Source organism: Stigmatopora argus, chromosome 2 (assembly GCF_051989625.1).
Source record: "Stigmatopora argus isolate UIUO_Sarg chromosome 2, RoL_Sarg_1.0, whole genome shotgun sequence".
In the NCBI taxonomy this organism is placed as follows: Eukaryota; Metazoa; Chordata; class Actinopteri; order Syngnathiformes; family Syngnathidae; genus Stigmatopora; species Stigmatopora argus.
This window is the reverse complement of record NC_135388.1, coordinates 885,339-905,000: the sequence shown is the minus strand read 5'-3', so window position 1 is coordinate 905,000 and position 19,662 is coordinate 885,339. Positions and strand designations below refer to the sequence as shown.

The window sequence follows — 19,662 nt, the reverse complement described above, 5'->3', positions numbered from 1 at the left end:
GTCTTGGGATGCTAATTAGCGACTAATTTTCATATGGCTAATACCGCGCACTCAAGTAAAATTTCAAGACAGGTTTAATTTTGACTTTTCTTATTTTGTCACTTCCGATCTACTTCCGATTTTTTCCCTACATATGCGGGTGTCAGGTCTTTTGGATGCTAATTAGCGGCTAATTTTCATATGGCTAACATGGCTTACTCAAGTAAAATTTCAAGACAGTTTGATTTAGATTTTGCTTATTTTGTTAATTCCGATCTAATCTTATTTTTTCCCTGCATATGTGGGTGAATAGTCTTTTGGATGCTAATTAGCGGCTAATTATCGTATGGCTAACACGACGAAAGTCACAACTATTGCAATAATATGAACTAGCAATTTTTTTTAGATATTTGAGATTAGAATAAGGTAAGAAAATTGTCATCTGTCATTAAAAAGCATCAAGATAGACTTTTTTTCAAATTGAATAATTTAATATTTAGCATTTATTACCTTCCTTATGATATTGACCCTAATCATGAACTTTCAATTGATACAGCATCTCAGAAATACCACTTGGGATGATTAAATTTTTAAAATTATGAATATAGAAGTGAAAATTGTCAATCAGGAGGCGGCTTATACGCGAGAAATTGTCAAATATGACCATTTTAAGGCTATTTTAAGGGTGCGGCTTATTCGCAAGTAAATACGGTTAAAATGAAAAAATCAAACTTTGGTTGGCTCGATTGGTCAATTGTCCAACTGCTTTTGGCCGTTTACTTCAGGGGCATCTCGGAAAAAGCAGTTCCGTGTACATGTTTAAAAGGCAGAGCATTTATATGCCATCCAATGCACGTTGGCGGGCGAGAAACAAACTGGCTGATGAGACTTTAGCGCCTGAAAGCATCTGTCAGACCTTGTCAAGCCCAGATTTGCTTTTTAAACCTGTTTGTGCCTTTTTAAAACAGCGCTGAGATAAAAATAAAGAAATAAAAGGTCATAATAATCCTGGCTCTAATGCATGCCGTGTGAACTTCCTGCTTGGCCCTGAATGCAAACACAATGAAAGCCATTGAAGGTGCTCTTCAAATTCAACGATTATGCACGCGGCAATGCACGCAAAAATGTGCTTTCCTGTCAAAGTCGAAGCGCAAAATGATTTTATTTTGTCTTATTTTGGTGACTGAAACTCCAACAATGCCCCAAAACTAACAGGAAGTGACCCAAAATAAACAAAGTCATCTTGAAATGACCCAAACAGCCAAACAGGAAGTAGCCCCTCAAAATTACAGTCATACCTCTACTTACAAATACCTCTGCTTACGAATACCTCTACTTACGTATGCCTCTACTTACAAATACCTCTACTTACGTATACCTCTACTTACGAATACCTCTACCTACGTATACCTCTACTTACGTATACCTCTACTTACGAATACCTCTACCTACGTATACCTCTACTTACAAATACCTCTACTTACGAACACCTCTACTTACCAATGCCTCTACTTACCAACGCCTCTACTTACGAATACCTTTACTTACGAATACCTTTACTTACGAATACCTCTACTTACGAATACCTCTACTTGCGAATACCTCTACTTGCGAATACCTCTACTTACGAATACCTCTAGGTATTAAATTTTCAGGTTACGAAATCCCCCTAAATGTAAATGCATTTCCTGTATCCATTTTATTTTGAAATTGTCCTAGCAACATTATTGCGGCCAGCTTTATTTCCACTTGGATTCATTTAAAGCTGCAATTTTCTGTCGTGTTTCCCACTTTTTTTAGGCCGAAAGATAAACTTTGCATAGATTGATCTTGAAACGTCACCCCCGCGGTCATCGGCTTTTGTCCGGGAAATGGACACCGTTATCTGATGGCGCGTCATCTCGTTAACGCGCAATAATGCTCTCCATTAGCGGCGAGCGATCAGGCCGATTGGTGGTCGGGCGACAGCTTCCCTCTGGGATTTTTTAAATGATTTTTTTCCCTCTCAGGAAATCGATACGCCGGCGAACGTCGGCCATCGGGGTGACGGTTGTGTGCTCTTTTCCCGCAGGCGGCAACGCCAAACTGCGCTACCAAATCACTTCGGGAAACACGGGAGGAGTTTTTGACGTGGAACCGGAGGTTGGGACCATCTTTGTCGCTCAGCCGTTGGACTACGAGCAGAACAAAAGGTAGGTCGGAGTCGTCGTTGGGTAACTTCCTGTTTATTTCTCATGACTCTGGGGCATTCACATGTAACTTCCTGTTTATTTGAGCTTACGTTCCCATGACTCTTGGGCATTTATGGGTAACTTCCTGTTTATTTGGGCTTTCCCATAATTCTGAGTCATTTATGGGTAACTTCCTGTTTATTTAGGCTCACTTTCCCTTTATTCTGGGGCATTAATGGGTAACTTCCTGTTTTTTGGGGGTCGCTTTTCCATGATTCTGAGCATTTATGGGTAACTTCCTGTTTATTTGGGCTCACTTTCCCATGATTCTGGGTCATTCATGGGTAACTTCCTGTTTATTTAGGCTCACTTTCCCATTATTCTGGGGTATTAATGGGTAACTTCCTGTTTATTTGGGCTTTTCCATGATTCTGATGCATTTTATGGGTAACTTCCTGTTTATTTGAATTCACTTTCCCATGATTTTGAGTCATTTATGGATAACTTCTTGTTTATTTAGGCTCACTTTCCCATGACCTGGCATTTATGGGTAACTTCCTGTTTATTTTAGCTCACTTTCCCATTATTCTCGGGCCTTAATGGGTAACTTCCTGTTAATTTGATCTCAGTTTCCCATAATTTTGAGGAATCACCGGGTAACTTCCTGTTTATTTGGGCTCACTTTCCCATGACTCTTAGTCATTTATGGGCAACTTCCTGTTTATTTAGGCTCACTTTCCCATTATTCTGGGGCGTTAACATGTAACTTCCTGTTTATTTGATCTCACTTTCCCATAATTTTGAGGAATTACCGGGTAACTTTCTGTTTATTTGGGCTCACTTTCCCATGACTTGGCATATAAGGGTAACTTCCTGTTAATTTGAACTCACTTTCCCATAATTCTGAGACATTTTATGGGTAACTTCCTGTTTTTGGGGCTCACTTTCCATTGATTCTGGGGCATTATCGGGTCATCTCTCATAAAAAGTGGGTCACTTCCTGTTCTTGGGTGAGTTATTGTGCATTTGGATTCATTTTGTGTAGATGTCAAGTCACATTATCATCATTTTGGGCATTGGAGGGACAGTTCAGACACATTTTTAGGTTTCTCCCTGGAGATTTTGAGTATTTCTGCAGGAGTAAACAAAAATCTAAACATTGGAAATGATATACATTCGTTTTTGAGAAATGAGCCGAACTTTGCGGCAACGATTGTTTGTTTTTTTTGAAAACTGCGCTGTCATATTCTGCCAGAAAATGGACAAACAAATGCGGCTGACATTTTGTGGTGCGCCCGAGAAGCTGGCTGGGTTTTTTATTCCCCCTCCAAATCTTCTCTCAGATGAAAGCCAGTTCAGTTCAAGGACAAACTCCAGAGACTCAAAGTTGACTCGTTCATCGGCGTGACTCGGCGGACGGAGGCTTTCCGTCGGCGCGTCCGCCGCCCAAAAAGAAAAATCCCTTCGTAGGGGGGGCTAAAAGAAGATTTAATGATTTAGTCCATTTTGCTGAAGGTTTTTTCAAAGTTGAAATGTGACGCTTTGCAGGTATAAACTGCACGTCCTGGCTTCCGACGGCAAGTGGGAGGACTACACCACGGTGGCCGTCAACGTGGTCAACAAGAACGACGAAGCGCCCGTCTTCACCGCCAACGAGTATTACGGCAGCGTGACCGAAGAACTGGACGGCTCGCCGGTTTTCGTCCTCCAGGTACACAATTCTCACTCATAATTCAAAAAATATTTTTTTAAAATAAACAAAAAACAGATTGCGAGCAATTTTTCCCCCACTAGAATAGTGTATATGTTAACTCGTCCATAATGAAAAGGAAGGGACCTGTACATGTTCCAAAATCAACAGGAAGTGACCTAGAAAGTCCCCAAAATCAGCAGAAAGTGACCAATAATCAACAGGAAGACTTTTAATGCCCCAAAATCAATAGGAAGTGACCCAGAAATTACCTACAGTCGGCGGAAAGACCTGAAATGCTCCAAATCAAAAGGAAATGACCCATGAATACCCAAAAATAAACAGGAAGTAACCCGGAAATGCCCCCAAATCAGCAGTGACCGAAAATCAACAGGAAGACCCAAAATGCCCCAAAATCAAAAGGTGGTGACCCAGAAATTCCTAAAAATCAACAGGAAGTGACCCGGAAATGCCCAAAAATCAGCAGAAAGTGATTGAAAATCAACAGGAAGACCTGAAATGTCCCAAAATCAACAGGACGTGACCAAAAATGCCAAAAATTAAACAGGAAGTCACCCAGAAATGCCCCAAAATCAGCAGAACGTGACTGGAAATCAACAGGAAGGCCTGAAATGCCCCGAAATCAACAGGTGGTAACCCAGAAATGCCCCAAAATAAACAGGAAATGACCTGGAAATTCCCCCAAATTAACAGAAAGTGACCAAAAATCAACAGGAAGACCCGAAACACCTGAAATGTCCCCAAATCAACAGGACATGACCCATAATTGCCCCAAAATCAACAGGAATTGACCCGAAATCAACAGGAAGACCCAAAATGCCCCAAAATGAACTCATATTCATTGGCTGGAATTATTTGTGGCTCGATTGGCCCCTCCCAGTCAAAAGTCAATCTTGACGTCTATCACCGCGACAGGTGACGGCGTCCGACCCGGACAAGGACGCCGACCAGGAAGCCCTGCGCTACTCGCTCCACGGCCAAGGCGCCGAGAGCGAGTTCGTCATCGACGAGCCCACGGGCAAGATCTACGCCCAACGCACCCTGGACCGCGAGGAGCGCGCCGTCTGGCGCTTCGTGGTCCTGGCCACCGACGAGGGCGGCGAGGGCCTGACCGGCTTCACCGACGTCATCATCGGCGTGTGGGACATCAACGACAACGCGCCCGTCTTCACCTGCGCGCCCGGTTGCCGCGGCCGGGTGGCCGAGAACTCGCCGCCCGGCGCCTCCGTCATGGAGATGACGGCCACCGACCTGGACGACGCGGCGGTCGGGCAGAACGCCGTCCTGTCCTACCGCATCCTGGGCGGTTTGGCCCAGACGGGGGGTGTGCCCGCCTTCTCCGAGATGTTCGCCGTCAACCCCGCCACGGGGACCGTCACGGTGAGTAGCGGAGGAACCGCCAAATATTATTTGTTTTGGACCTCTACTTACAAAATTCAGTCATTTTGGAACTTGAATTTTTCGTAAGTAGAGGAGCACTTTACATGTAAATTCTGAAATTTGTTGCACGGTCCTCAAAAAAACGACCACCTAAAACAAGGGTGTTTTTCGCGGGCCGCAATAACGTCAACTCGGTTTCATGTGGGCCAGACCATTTTAGATATCATATTTCAATTTTTTTTTAAAGTGGATTATAAGAACTGGATCAAAAGCCTTAAATATTCAGTTTTTTATAGATATAAAACTGTTTATTTGAACTTTTTTTTCTTAGTAAGGGAAAACCTCTAATAATTATTTGTTTTTCATTTCAAATTGAAACAATTTACAAAAAATATATATTCAATATTAAAGTGGAAAACTGAAAATATTTTTATATATTTATATTTTACAAAATGCTTTTTGACCTAAAAACACCAAAAGAAAAACATGGATAAAAATTATCTATTTTACAAATATATATATATATATTTACAAAACATTAATTTTGGCCGAGAGCCGTGTGCGGCTCGCGAGCCTCGAGTTAGCACGTGGACTGCCGGATTTTGTGGGCTAATCCAATTCTTATTTTGGGGGAAAGTATGGAGCATACAGCTTGAATTCCCTATTTTTTTGAGAGAATAAAAAGTCATAAGGACATTTTTATTTTTTACTTATTCTTACTTTATATAATTGATGATTTTTGCATCCCCAAAAGACCATAAAAGTGGCGTTTTTTGCCCGAATCCGTCATCCGGATGGCACGCCAAAAAAGGGCTAAAAGACATGGAAAACATCTGCTCGAGTAAAAGCACTGAATTCACATGATGGTGCTTATTTTAATTTATTCTATTCTATGTCTGCGCTTCAAGGTTTGTGCGTTTTACATTTTTGGACTTTTCTATTGGTTGAGTGTTTGTGCTAAAATGCTACTCGTCAATTCAATTCAATTGAATGGAATTGAATGCCTTTTATTGTCATTCCACGAGTCCAATAAGATTTGAAGCTTCGCCGTAAAGCGCACACATGAATAAGTCGCCATAAAAAGGATTTATTAACAATAAAAATGAAATGCGGTGAGAGAAAAAAATGGCTAAAGTGGTTAGCGGCATGTGTGTTAGCGTAGTTTGGTGTTTTAGTGAAAGTATTAAAGTGAAAGACTGAAGGAAAAGTCTTAAAATTGGCTGCCGTTGGTACGACATTTTTTGTAGCGTGCAGTGTCTGTGCTCAATTGGTCTAGATTTGGGGTCAAAGGTTGAGTGGATGGACGGCTCTGGGGGAGGAAGTGTCCCTGAGGAGGTTTTGTTTTGGTTGTTAGGGTCGGTCCGCTAAGTTGAAGACCTGAAAGATCTACGTTTGGATTCAGTCTTGATCTCGGATTGGTCTTCGCTGCAAAAAATGTCAGATTTGTCCATGTCTCAATGATGTTTGTCTCGGTCTAGACTTGTCCGGCACTTCTAGGAATCTTGCCCCGTCTAAATCTGGACTCTGAAAAGGCATGGTATTGTCTTGGTCTTGTCAACCGGCGTCTCAGTTTTGTCTAAGTCTAGACTCCAAAAAAATCTTGGTCCTGTCTCCTTTTTAGTTTTCTCCAGTCTTCTTCCTGTCCAACTCACGAAAACAGCATGTCTCGATTTTTTTTCTTGAGTTTAGACTCCCAGAAATCTCAGTCCTGCCTAAATCTGGACTCCAAAAAGGCCTCGATGGTCTTGATCTTGTCAGCTGGCGTCTCGGTTTTGTCTAATTCTAGACTCCCAGAAATCTTAATCCTGTCTGGTTTTTAGCTTTCTTCAGTCTTCTTCCTGTCCAACTCTCGAAAACAGCATTTCTCGAGTTGCTCTGAGTTTAGACTCCCAAAAAATCTCGGTCCTGCCTTAATCTTGACTCCAAAAAGGCCTTGATGGTCTTGATCTTGTCAACTGGCGTCTCAGTTTTGCCTGATTCTAGACTCCAAGAAATCATGGTCCTGTCTCATTTTTAGCCCTGCCCAGTCTTCTTCGTGTCTTAACTCACCAAAGCAGTACGTGTCTCCATTTTGTTCAAGTTTAGACTCCCAAAAAATCTCGGTCCTGCCTAAATCTCGACTCCAAAAACGCCTTGATGGTCTTGATCTTGTCAGTCTCAGTTTTGCCTGATTCTAGACTCCCAGAAATCTTGTTCCTGTCTCGTTTTTAGTTTTCACCAGTCTTCTTCCTGTCCAACTCATAAAAACAGCAGTTCTCGATTTGGTCTGAGTTTAGACTCCCAGAAATCTCAATCCTGCCTAAATCTCGACTCCAAAAACCTTGTCAATTGGTATCTCGGTTTTGTCTGAGTTTAGACTCCCAGAAATCTTGGTCCTGTCTTGTCTCATTTTTAGGTTTTCCCAGTTTTCTTCGTGTCTAACTCACCAAAGCAGTACGTGTCTTCATTTTCTCTGAGTTTAGACTACCATAAATCTCAGTCCTGCTTAAATCTTCGACTCCAAAAAGGCTCTGGTGGTCTTGATCTTGTCAACTGGCGTCTTAGTTTTGCCTGATTCTAGACTCCCAGATATATTGGTCCTATCTTGTCTAGTTTTTAGTTTTCTCCAGTCTTCTCCCTATCCAACTCATAAAAGCAGCATGTCTCGATTTTGTCGGAGTTTATACTGCCAGAAATCTTGGTCCTGTCTTGTTTTTAGCCCTGCCCAGTCTTCTTCCTGTCCAACTCACGAAAACAGCATGTCTTGTTTTGGTCTGATTCTAGACTCCCAGAAATCTTGATCCTGTCTCGTTTTTAGTTTTCTCCAATCTTCTTCCTGTCCGACTCACGAAAACAGCATTTCTCAATTTGGTCTGAGTTTAGACTCCCAAAAATTTGGTCCTATCTAAATCTCGACTCCAAAAAAGGACCGTTCTTGTCCTGATCTTGTCAACTGGGGTCTTGGTTTTGCCTGATTCTAGACTCCCAGAAATCTTGGTCCTATCTAAATTTCGACTCCAAAAAAGCACAGTATTGTCTTGGTCTTTTCAGCTTGCATCTCGGTCAGTTCTCTCTAAGTCTAGACTCCCAGAAATCTTGGTCCTATCTCGTCTTTAGCTTTTTCCCAGTCTTCTTCCTGTCCAACTCACGAAAGTTCTCGTCCTTGTCTCCTTCTCCGGCGTCCTCAAAATGTCCTCAAATTGAACTTTTGACCTAGGTGGCCATGGCGGGCCTGGACCGGGAGCAAGTGGAGTCCTACATGTTGGTGGTGGAGGCCCGAGACGGCGGAGGCATGGCGGGAACGGCCACGGCGACCATTCAGATCACCGACGTCAACGACCACGCGCCCAGGTTCCTGGAACGCGCCTGCCTGGCCAGAATTTCCGAGAACGCCGAGCCCAACGCCGAGGTGAGCTCCGGCGCCCTCGACGACGCCATAACGCCGTCCTTCGTTGTTTTCACCCGCGTGAAAGGCGCCATCGACTTTTATTCGGGTCCAAACGAGCAAAAAACTCAAAAGTTAGCGCCATTAAAAATTGAACGGCAAACTTGCGATGGGAAATTGTCGATGGCGTATCATTTTTTTGTGTGTTTTTTTTTTTGTCTTCCTGGTTCACCGGCACCCCCGAGAAAAATACTCTGCCGTTTTTATATTCCCTTTTTAAGTGCTCGCTTTGAGTTCGGCGCTCTGTGGGGGAAAAAAAAAAAGGAACACGGCTGAACATTCACTTCGTCCGGAATAGAAACGTGAATAAAATATGAATATAGTACAAAAAAAAAATACAGTTTTTAATCGGGAAGCCGTAAGTACTTGTCAATCATTTTTGTCGTGTAGAAATGGCTTTTTAGGGACATTTTTTGAAGTGGCTTTTTTAGGGGGTTATATTTTTAGCCACGGGGAGCAAATGTTTTCAAATTTAATTAACAATTATGAACAGGGCTTTCAAATTGTTGCTGTTTTAGTTCAAGCATAAATTTGGAGGGGTGTGCGTTTCAAAGTTCTTTCTCTGGGTGTCCAATCTTTAGCAATATGGGGCATTTGGCAGTGAGTGAAATTTTGCTACTTCACTGCCAGACTCCCTTCTCAAACGAATTGGACGTCTGGCCCTGGAAATTGAAACAAAAGAGGTCAATAAATCAAAAAATCTTCCTCTGGCATGGATGCACCCTCCTATTAATTTATTTTTATCACTAGTCAACGTCAAATCTATTTTATAAGAGGTGTGCCAGATTTGGCCCACGGGCCGCCACTTTGACACATGTGGGTTAAACCGTATCTGACCGAGCTGTCATTTCACTCAATTTACAGTTCAGGAATAATAACCAACTTTTTATTTTTCAAAAAATGTGGCAGTCGCACACCGTATTTTCCACAAAGTCGTTACAGGGCGCCCCCAAAAACTAGGTGCGAACGTGTTCCCGCAGGTTTTGGAGCTCCGAGCGGAGGACCGCGACACGGGCGAGAACGCCCAGCTGACCTTCAGCGTGGTGGCCGGAGACCAGGAGCAAAAGTTCTACATGTTGAGCAACAAGGCCGAGCAGCGTGGCAGCCTTCGACTCAAGAAGCGTCTCGACTACGAGCGACACGGCGAGCAGAGCTTCAACCTCACCGTCAAGGTACCAGCACGCACGCTAACAGGCTACGGATCGGGGAATCCGTCTTTTTCGGTTCGCTTGAGGAAGTAGAAATACCGTATTTTCACGACTATAAGGCGCACATAAAAGTCTTCAATTTTCTCCAAAATAGAAAGGGCGCCTTATAAGCCAGTGCACCTTATATATGGACCAATACTAAAATTGTTATCAGGATCAAATCAAATAAATCAGTGGATAGGGTACACCATCCTCTACAGCTCTCACAACTACGGCAAGCAGCCCCCGCCCGACTCTACTATTTTCCCCGTAGAAAAAGTACTCCGGGTTAGGGTTTTTCCTTCAAAGTACCACATTTGTACTCCCAATTAAAATCATGAATCTGGAGGTGAAAATTGTCAATCTGGGGGCTGCTAATACGTGAAAAATGGTAAAATTCAACCATTTTAAGGCAATTTTAAGGGTGCGGCTAATACGCGAGAATTTGTGAAATTCAACAATTTTAAGGCCATTTTAAGGGTGCGGCTTATATGCGAGTAATGGTCATATTCAATCATTTTAAGACAATTTTAAGGGTGCGACTTATATGCGAGAAATTGTCAAATTCGACCATTTTAAGGCAATTTTAAGGGTGCGGCTTATACGCGAGAAATTGTCAAATTCAACCATTTTAAGGGTGCGGCTTATACGCGAGAAATTGTCAAATTCAACCATTTTAGGGCAATTTAAGGGGGGCGGCTTATATGGGAGAAATTGTCAAATTCAACCACTTTTAAGGCCATTTTAATGGTGCGGCTTATATGCGGAGGCGGCTAATATGCGATGAATTGCTGTATTTGGGATTTGTCATTTTCAGGTGGAAGACTTGGACTTCTCCAGCCTTCTTCACTGCTCAGTGGAAGTGGAGGACTACAACGACCACGCCCCCGTCTTCATCCCTCACTTCCTGGCGCTGGGCCCCCTGTCAGAGGACGTCCCCGTGGGGACCAGCGTGGCCCGCCTGCTGGCAAGCGACTCGGACTCTGGCCAGAACCGCCAGCTGGTCTACAGCCTGTCCCCGGACTCGGACCCGGACGGGCTCTTCTCCGTGGACCAGTCGGGCGTCCTGACGGTGGCCCGGCCTCTGGACCGGGAGAAGGTGGCGCAGCACCACCTGGTGGTCGTCGCCACCGACCGAGGGGTTCCCGCCCTGTCGGGCAGCGCCACCGTGGAGCTCCCCCTTCTGGACGTCAACGACAACGGGCCGCAGTTTGAAGCCGCCTACGCGCCGGTGGTCTACGAGAACCTCCCGGGGCCTCAGGTGGGTTCGCCGAATCTAGGGCTCGTTTTTGTAGCAATTGGAGCCGTTTACAAAATGATTTAAAAACAAAGAAAATATGGATTAAAAAATTGCAATTATTGATTTAAAAGGGTGAAAATCAGGAAATTTAATATACATCTATACTCTTCATTTTAATTTGATCCTAAAAACAGAAAGTCAGCACTCATGATTGACTTTCCCGGACCACGCAAAATGATGCGGCGGGCCAGATTTGGCCCCCGGGCCGCCACTTTGACACTTGTGCTTTAGTCTTTCTATTCTATCGGGCAATGCAACTCAAAGGTCACACTGATCTCACTTCTCCCCCCCCCAGGTGGTCAACCTGAACCAGACGTCCCGGCTCCTGCGGGCGTGGGACCGCGACTCCCCGGAAAACGGCGGTCCTTTCCGCTTCGCCGTCCCCGGCGACTATCGCCACGGCAACGACTTCCGCCTCCAAGACAACCTGAACGGGACGGCCACGCTGACGGCGCTGCACACGTTGGACCGCGAGCGTCAGAAGGAGTTTCTGATCCCCGTGGTGATGAGCGACAGCGGGCGACCCGCCCGCACGGTCACGGCCACGCTGACCGTCACCGTGGGCGACCGCAACGACCACGCCCACGTCGGCGCCGAGAAGACCATCTTCGTCAACACGCACAGAGGTCAGTTTCCCAACCGCCAATTACGGAGATTTTAACACTCGTTTCAAACAGTAATTTGACTTTAACTATGAAATTAATCGTGATTAAAAATGTTAATATAGCTTGACAGTAGTCGTATTTATATTCATAGCACTGAAATACACTTGGCGGGGAAAAAATCCCCTGACTCCAAAAAATCAAGATCATTTTTTTTTTACTTTTGCTGTTAATTGATCACATTTGATTATTTTTTATATAATTTTATTGAAAATGTTTAAACAGCTTAACAGTAGTAGTATTTATATGCATACCACTGAAATACACTTTGCAGAACAAACAAAAAAAATCCCCTGACTCAAAAAAATCGAGATCCATTTTTTTAAAACTTTTGCGATCATTTGATCACATTCAATTATTTTCGATATAATTTTATTAAAAATGTCAATACAGCTTGACAGTAGTACTATTTATATTCATACCACTGAAATTCAAACGGAACAAACAAAAAAATCCCCTGACTCCCAAAAATCGAGATCTATTTTTTTAAATTGTTTTTAACTTTTGCAGTCACTTGATCAGATTTGATTATTTTTTATATAATTTTATTAAAAATGTTAAAACAGCTTAACATTAGTAGTATTTATATTCATACCACATTGCGGAAACCAAAAAAATCCCCTGACTCAAAAAAATCAAGGTCAAATTTTTTTTTACTTTTGTGGTCAATTGATCACATTTGATTATTTTCGATAGAATTTTATTAAAAATGTCAATACAGCTTGACAGTAGTAGTATTTTTATACTCATACCACTGAAATACACTGCAGAACAAAAAAAAATCCCCTGACTCAAAAAAAATCGAGATCCATTTTTTTTTTACTTTTGCGGTCACTTGATCACATTTGATTATTTTTATATAATTTTATTAAAACTGTTAAAACCGCTTAACAGTGGTAGTATTTATATTCATACCACTTTGCGGAACCCCCCAAAAAATCCCCTGACTCAAAAAAATCAAGATCATTTTTTTTTACTTTTGCGGTCAATTCATCACATTTGATTATTTTCACTATAATTTTATTAGCTGAAACAAATACTTTAATTCTACAATAAATGGAAAAATAGAGAGACATTTTTTAAAGTCCATTCTATAGTGTTAAATCTGAAAAATGCAACAGAATGTAGACTCAACTTAAGCTTCTTTTGGGGCCATATTCAGTGATTGTTTTGCCGTGAGCCAATTAAAACCGGACCTAGTCGTAATTTATTTATTTATGTATTTATTTATTTATTTATTTATTTATATTTTCAGGTCGCATGCCCACTACCGTACTGGGAAAAGTTTACGCGCCCGACCCGGACGACTGGGACAACAAGACGTACACTTTTGAGGGAAATGCACCCACGTAAGTCCTCATTTCATTTTTAAATATAAACTTTATACACGAATTTGCCATTCCGCGTTGAGGATTGGTCGCCGAAACAGTTTGGTTAAAATCCAGCTGACAATCAGTCATAGCTAGGGACAAATTAGCATACAGTTAGCCTAGCATGCTTGTTTTGGGATGTGGGAGGAACCTGACGAAATCCCATGTGCAAATTCCAGACGGGAAGACAGACCAGGGATCGAACCCAAGGACCCCTGGGCTGCGAGGCCGCCGCACAAACCGCTATATCAAAATAAGACTAAATAGGAGCTCATACTTATTTTTTTTTATATTTGGACTTTACACATGCTATGAAGGTGATTGAGAGAGCAGCAACAGTCAACACGGCTTTTATTTGTCCATAAACTGGTTTTTACTAACTTTTCTAGCTGTGTGACGATTGGAAACCGTTTTTTTTTTCCTGTTCATGATGTCGCCAGCTTTTATTGTGACACTTCCCTCCCACCTCCTTTTATTTTTATGACTGGACGTAAAAGCCGGCTGTCACTTTAAACCTTCCTCGTGAATTTCCCATGTGGAGGATTTCCACCATTGACGGCGCGAGACATCTCATTCATTTTAGATATGTCGTTTTAGCCATCGGCGCTTGGCGTCCAATCCATTTTGACTGGGAGAGGCGAGTGAGCGGTCCTCAAAATAGATTGGACGTCGAGTGCCGTCATTGGCACTGAAAAATGAGGATTCCCGGGAGAATTTCTTGGGTTTCTTCCTGTTTGCTGGGGACTTCCTGTTCATTTTGGGGCATTTCTTGATACTTCCTGTTCATTTTGCATCATTTCCTGCTCCTTTCTGTTCATTTGGGGGCATTTCCTGGTACTTCATGTTCATTTTGGGGCATTTCCTGTTACTTCCTGTTCTTTTTGGGGCATTTCTTTATACTTCCTGTTCATTTTGGGGCATTTCCTGGTACTTCCTGTTCATTTTGCGTCATTTCCTGGACTCTGTTCGTTTTGGGTCATTTCCCAGTACTTCCTGTTCGTTTTGAGGCATTTCCTGGTACTTTCTGTTCATTTTGGGGCATTTCCTGTTACTTCCTGTTCATTTTGGGGCATTTCTTGATACTTCCTGTTCATTTTGGGGCATTTCCTGGTACTTCCTGTTCATTTTGCGTCATTTCCTGGTACTTCCTGTTCATTTTGGGTCATTTGGGCATCCATCCACTTCATTTAAGGTTCCCTCTCGTTGATTTTATTGAACAACGCCCCGGAAAAATGAACGTTCGCAAGTCGTCTCAGAAAAAAATTGGATGGCGATGGCTGTCGACGGCAGGCAGGCGATGAGTTGGACAAACTAATTACCTGAGGAGGGGACGTAGAAGCCCAACCTGAGCGCTTTGTAAAGCCTCCGTCCATCATGGTCCCGCGGGGACGTTGATTCACGGCGGGGAATGAAGTCCACACTAAAACGGGGCATAAAAGACATCGTAAAAGCGCGATGGAGTGTTTTCATCCCTTTTCCTATTTGATCCCACCGACGGCAGGTCGCTCGGTCGCTCGGTCGGTCGGTCGGAGGAGGATGTCGTTGGACTTTAAAGCCTCGTTAACACCTCCCTCCCTTGCTGGCTTTTACTTTGGCGGGGTGCGACACTTTTATTTGACGTCGTGGGAATCGAGAATCAGGAATCCTCCTTTTGCATCATGTTGTTGTTGTGTGGTGAACGCGAGACTGCTTCTATGATCATTTGTCATCATTTTTTAATCATTTTTCTCATTTTTCATAATTTTTATCAGCATTTTTCATCAATTTTTTTCATCGTTTTTCATCGTTTTTCATCGTTTGTCATCGTTTGTCATCATTTTTCATCATTTCTCATCATTTTTCATCATTTCTCATCATTTCTCATCATTTCTCATCATTTTTTTAAATTTATTTTTGTTGGATTTAATGAAGTACAGCTTCAGTGGTTAGCGCGTCGCCCTCACAGTTCTAGGGTCGAGGGTTCGATCCCAGGCGGGTCCTCACTCTTTGGATTTTGCGGGTTCTCTCTGGGGTTGCGTGGGTTTTCTCCGGGTACTCCAGATTCTCCCCACCTCCCAAAAAGAAGCATGCTAGGCTAACTCTAGCTATGATTAGTAGTCCTTTGTCTACTTCTGCCCAGAAAAAAATGGATTAAAAAATGACAATGATTGATTTAAAAGGGGTAAAATCAGGAAATGTAATATACATCTATACTCTTCATTTGAATTTGATCCTAAAACAGAAAGTCGCCACTCATCATTTACTTACTTGGGCCGCACAAAATGATGCGCTGGGCCAGATTTGGCCCCCGGGCCGCCACTTTTGACACCTGTGTTTTACGGCAAACGAACATCGGCTCCAAATATCGGTTCCGGGCCTCGTTTTAACTCCGAATAATGGGTATCAAACCCGAACACCCATATGGGTGGACCTCTACGTCAACCATTTCCGGACGCAATTAATTTCCTAAGTAGAGGTAGCACTCTATTTGAATTGTCCATTGGAGTGTCTTTCTGTGTCCACACCTACACACACACAAACTTACACACACACACACACACACACACACACACACACACACACACACACACACACACACACACACACACGTCTCCCTGTAGACTTTGATTACAGTTGATGACTTTAATTAAGAGCGCCTCCACACACACACACACACACACACACAGGGGAGTAAAAGGTGTGTTTTTAAAGATTAAAAAGCATCCTTAAAGAGACGGCGCGTGGCGCCGCGCTCATCAGTTTCCCCGCACGACGGCGCCGCCTTGACCTTGTCTCAACGTTTCCCATCACGCCCCGCTCGTCGCCGCCGCCGCCGCCTTTAATTTATGAGCGCGAGCATCCGTCCCGTAATTGGACGAGGGGCGCGCTGACCCGCGGCGCCCCCTAGAGACCTTTCCCGGGCGGCAGTCCGTCCTTAATTGCTCGGCGCGCCGAGCGTCTCCGGGACGTCGGACTCGTTTGGGGGGGGAAAAGGTCACGCTTTGCCCGAACCGACACGTCGGCGCGCCACGTGGCGACCAATCCGTCCCGACGCTCGGGGGTGAAAGGCTCCTCCCCCTTGTGTTTATCAACCTTCCGGACACGTTTTTTTTAAATGTGGAAAAGCAAACAAACGGATGAAAAAAGACTCATTAGAGCAAGGGTGTCAAACTCGGGTTGGTTCGCGGGCCGCTTTAACGTCAACTTGATTTTATGTGGGCCAGACCATTTTAGATATAATTTTTAGATATTTTTTTATAAATGGATTAGAATAACTGGATTAAAATCTCTGAATATTCAGTTTTTTAATAGATCTAAAACAATGTTTATTTGAGCTTTTTTAAATATATTTTTAGATTTTATAAAATGATTTTTGAACTAAAAGACAGAAAAAAATGGATTAAAAAATGACAATTATTGATTTAAATGGGGGAAAATCAGGAAATTTAATATACATCGGACCATTATAGATATAATATTTAGATTTTTTTAATAAATGGATTAAAAGAACTGGATTAAAATTCCTAAATATTCAGTTTTTTATAGATATAAAACAATGTTTATTTTAGCTTTTTTAAAAATATATTTTTAGATTTTACAACATGATTTTTGAACTAAAAACACAGAAAAAATGATTAAAAAATGATAATTATTGATTTAAAAGGGAGAAAATCAGGAAATTTAATATACATCTATACTCTTCTTTGGAATTTGATCCTTAAACAGAAAGTCAACACTGATGATTTACTTTCTCGGGCCGCACAAAATGATGCGGCGGGCCAGATTTGGCCCCCGGGCCGCCACTTTGACACCTGTGCTTTAGTCTTTCTATTCTATCAGGCAACACATCTTCCGCATCAGGTCAAAGATCACGCCGTCCGCATGAGGTCAAAGGTCAAATCTGGCCCACCGTATCATTTTGTGCGCCCCGGAAAAGTAAATGATGAGTGCCGACTTTCTGTTTTAGGATCAAATTCAAATGAAGATTACAGATGTATATCATATTTTCTGATTTTCCCCCTTTTAAATCAATAATTGTCATTTTTTAATCCATTTTTTCTGTTTTTAGTTCAAAAATCATTTTGTAAAATCTCAAAATATATTTAAAAAAAGTTAAAATAAACATTGTTTTAGATCTATAAAAAACAGAATATTCAGGGATTTTAATCCAGTTCTTTTAATCAATTTATTTAAAAAAAATCTAAATATTATATCTAAAATGGTCCGCCCCACATAGTCGATTTGACGTTAACACGGACTGCGAACCAACCCGAGTGTGACACCCTTGATCTATGGGAAAATAATTGATTTGAGATACGAGTAAAATGACATATGAGCTCGGTCCCAAAACACATTAACCTCGTATCTCAAGGTATTACTGTATAAAAATATCTTTTTTGCCAGATGCCGCAAAAATTAGCAACATTTTCTGTCATGTTTTACGAATTTTTAAACATTTTTTGCTTGTATTTTTTCCAGTTATTTCATCTTGAACAAGCGCACAGGCTTCGTGATCATCAAGGAAAACACCCCGTCCGGCGACTACCACTTCCGGGTGCGCGTCTCGGACGGCGTGTGGCCCGACGCCGTCTCGGCGGTGACGGTGCGCGTTCGAGAGCTGCCGGACGACGCCATACACAACTCGGCATCGCTTCGCCTCGCCGGTAAGACCACCCTAAATTATTTTATACGTTTTTTGATCATAAATATATATATATTTTTAAAATAGTGCTGATTTCTAGTAGCAAGTGGAGGAAAGGGGAGTGGCTTACGCTTGAGTTTCAGCATGAATTTTCACATTTTTCTGAACTTGGAAAAAAATATTACTTTTTTATTTTATTTATTTTTTTAATTAGTGCTGAGTTCTAGTAGTAAAGTAAGTGGAGAAAAGGGGGATTGGCTTCCGCTTGAATTTCAGCATGGATTTTCCCATTTTTATAAACTTTAAAACAAATTATATATATATATATATAATATATATATATTCGTGCTGAGTTATAGTGGCAAGTGGAGGAAAGGGGAGTGGCTTAGGCTATTATTTTTAATTAGTGCTGAAAAAGAAAAAGAAAATTCCCTAGAAAAAAATCTGCGATGTAGTGAAAGCGCGAAAGTTGAAGCCGTGATATTGGAGGGATTACTGTAAGGGGAAGATTTGACCGAGTTTGACAGCTATGTCGTTCTCAGCCCAAACAAAGTTTGGCTTCGCTGGCTTCGCTGGCTTTGCTGGCTTTGCTGGCTTCCTTACCTGGCTTCCCCCGTCTCTTCTACTTTACATTTGCCTGTGAGAAATAGGACATGGCTGAGGGGCTTTTAACATCTTTCACATATTGAAATAAAATATTCTAAAGAGGAGGAAGAGGAGGAGGAGGAGGAGAGGAGGTGGTGGCACGAAGGAAGGAAGGAAGGAAAGAAAGCATTTCTTATCTGGCGACACGTGGGAACAGTGGTTAGTACGTTTGTCTCACAGTTCTAAGATGGAGGTTTGATATCCCTATTCGGCTCGCGCCTTCCCACATGGCGTTTGCTTGGGTTTTCCTGCGTGGCTTTTCCGTACGCTCGGTGTCAAATAGTCTTCCTAGCTACTTATCCTCCAAAGGGTCGTGTTGGTGGGGGGTGCTGGAGCCTATCCCAGTCCCCAATTGCGATGGCAATCGACAATTTCAATTGCACCGGCATTTTTGGGATGTAGGACGAAACTAGATGACCCTTAGAAAATCCACAAATCCATGCTTTAGCCCAGATGGGAGTGAACGAGCGTCCTAACCATCGTGCTAACCACCGTACCGCTAGCTTTTTTGGGATAATGTTAAACATTTGATAAGGTAAAGCGGGAATTTCAGAAGCCAAATGGAAAATTACCTACCGTATTTTCACGACTATTCGGCGCATCATATTTTTAGCCGCAGTGTCAATAAGGAGTGCTATTTCTGTATTCTACACACACAAAGGACGCACCGTATTTAAAGGCGCAGCCAGGCATGGCAAAACATACACCAGCTTAAACATACGGACACACGCTAAAACACGTTTTTAAAAAGGAAACAGGAGCAAAACTGAGTTGGGTTGTACTCTATTTAGACATTTTACAACGTACTCACGTCATCATCACCCACAAATCCATCAAAGTCCTCATTTTCTGTGTCCGAATTGAACAATTGTCCAAATGAGTCATCGAAAATGCTGAGTTTTATATGTTCGTCCAGGCGGCCACAATCCATTCGCCAATAGTAGCTAGCTAGTCGCTAGCGTAACTATTCCAACGCTGCCTTCCATGCTTCGTAAAGCTGTGTTGATGTCGATGTATACAGGCCACAATCCATTGGGTGTATTGACAAAAAAAACTACATATCCCAGCAGTCACTGTGCAGTACTTTATCTACGGGAAAATAGTAGTCTGCTTGCCGTAGTTGCCCTATCGACTGATTTATTCTATTTTATCATGATAAAAATTTTAGTATTGGTCCATATACAAGACGCACTGGATTATAAGGCGCCCTGT

General features: G+C 42.5%; 1 protein-coding gene across 1 annotated transcript in view; it reads left to right on the top strand.

Moving 5' to 3' along the window:
* LOC144089030 (neural-cadherin) overlaps positions 1-19,662 on the top strand; it is a 218,647-nt gene that overhangs the window by 119,133 nt on the left and 79,852 nt on the right. The window contains exons 17-25 of the mRNA XM_077619838.1: positions 2,051-2,171; positions 3,699-3,861; positions 4,777-5,241; positions 8,438-8,629; positions 9,646-9,837; positions 10,670-11,113; positions 11,448-11,778; positions 13,070-13,163; positions 17,643-17,827. Coding sequence (XP_077475964.1) covers positions 2,051-2,171; positions 3,699-3,861; positions 4,777-5,241; positions 8,438-8,629; positions 9,646-9,837; positions 10,670-11,113; positions 11,448-11,778; positions 13,070-13,163; positions 17,643-17,827 — 2,187 coding nt within the window. The remainder of the gene's footprint in view (positions 1-2,050; positions 2,172-3,698; positions 3,862-4,776; positions 5,242-8,437; positions 8,630-9,645; positions 9,838-10,669; positions 11,114-11,447; positions 11,779-13,069; positions 13,164-17,642; positions 17,828-19,662) is intronic.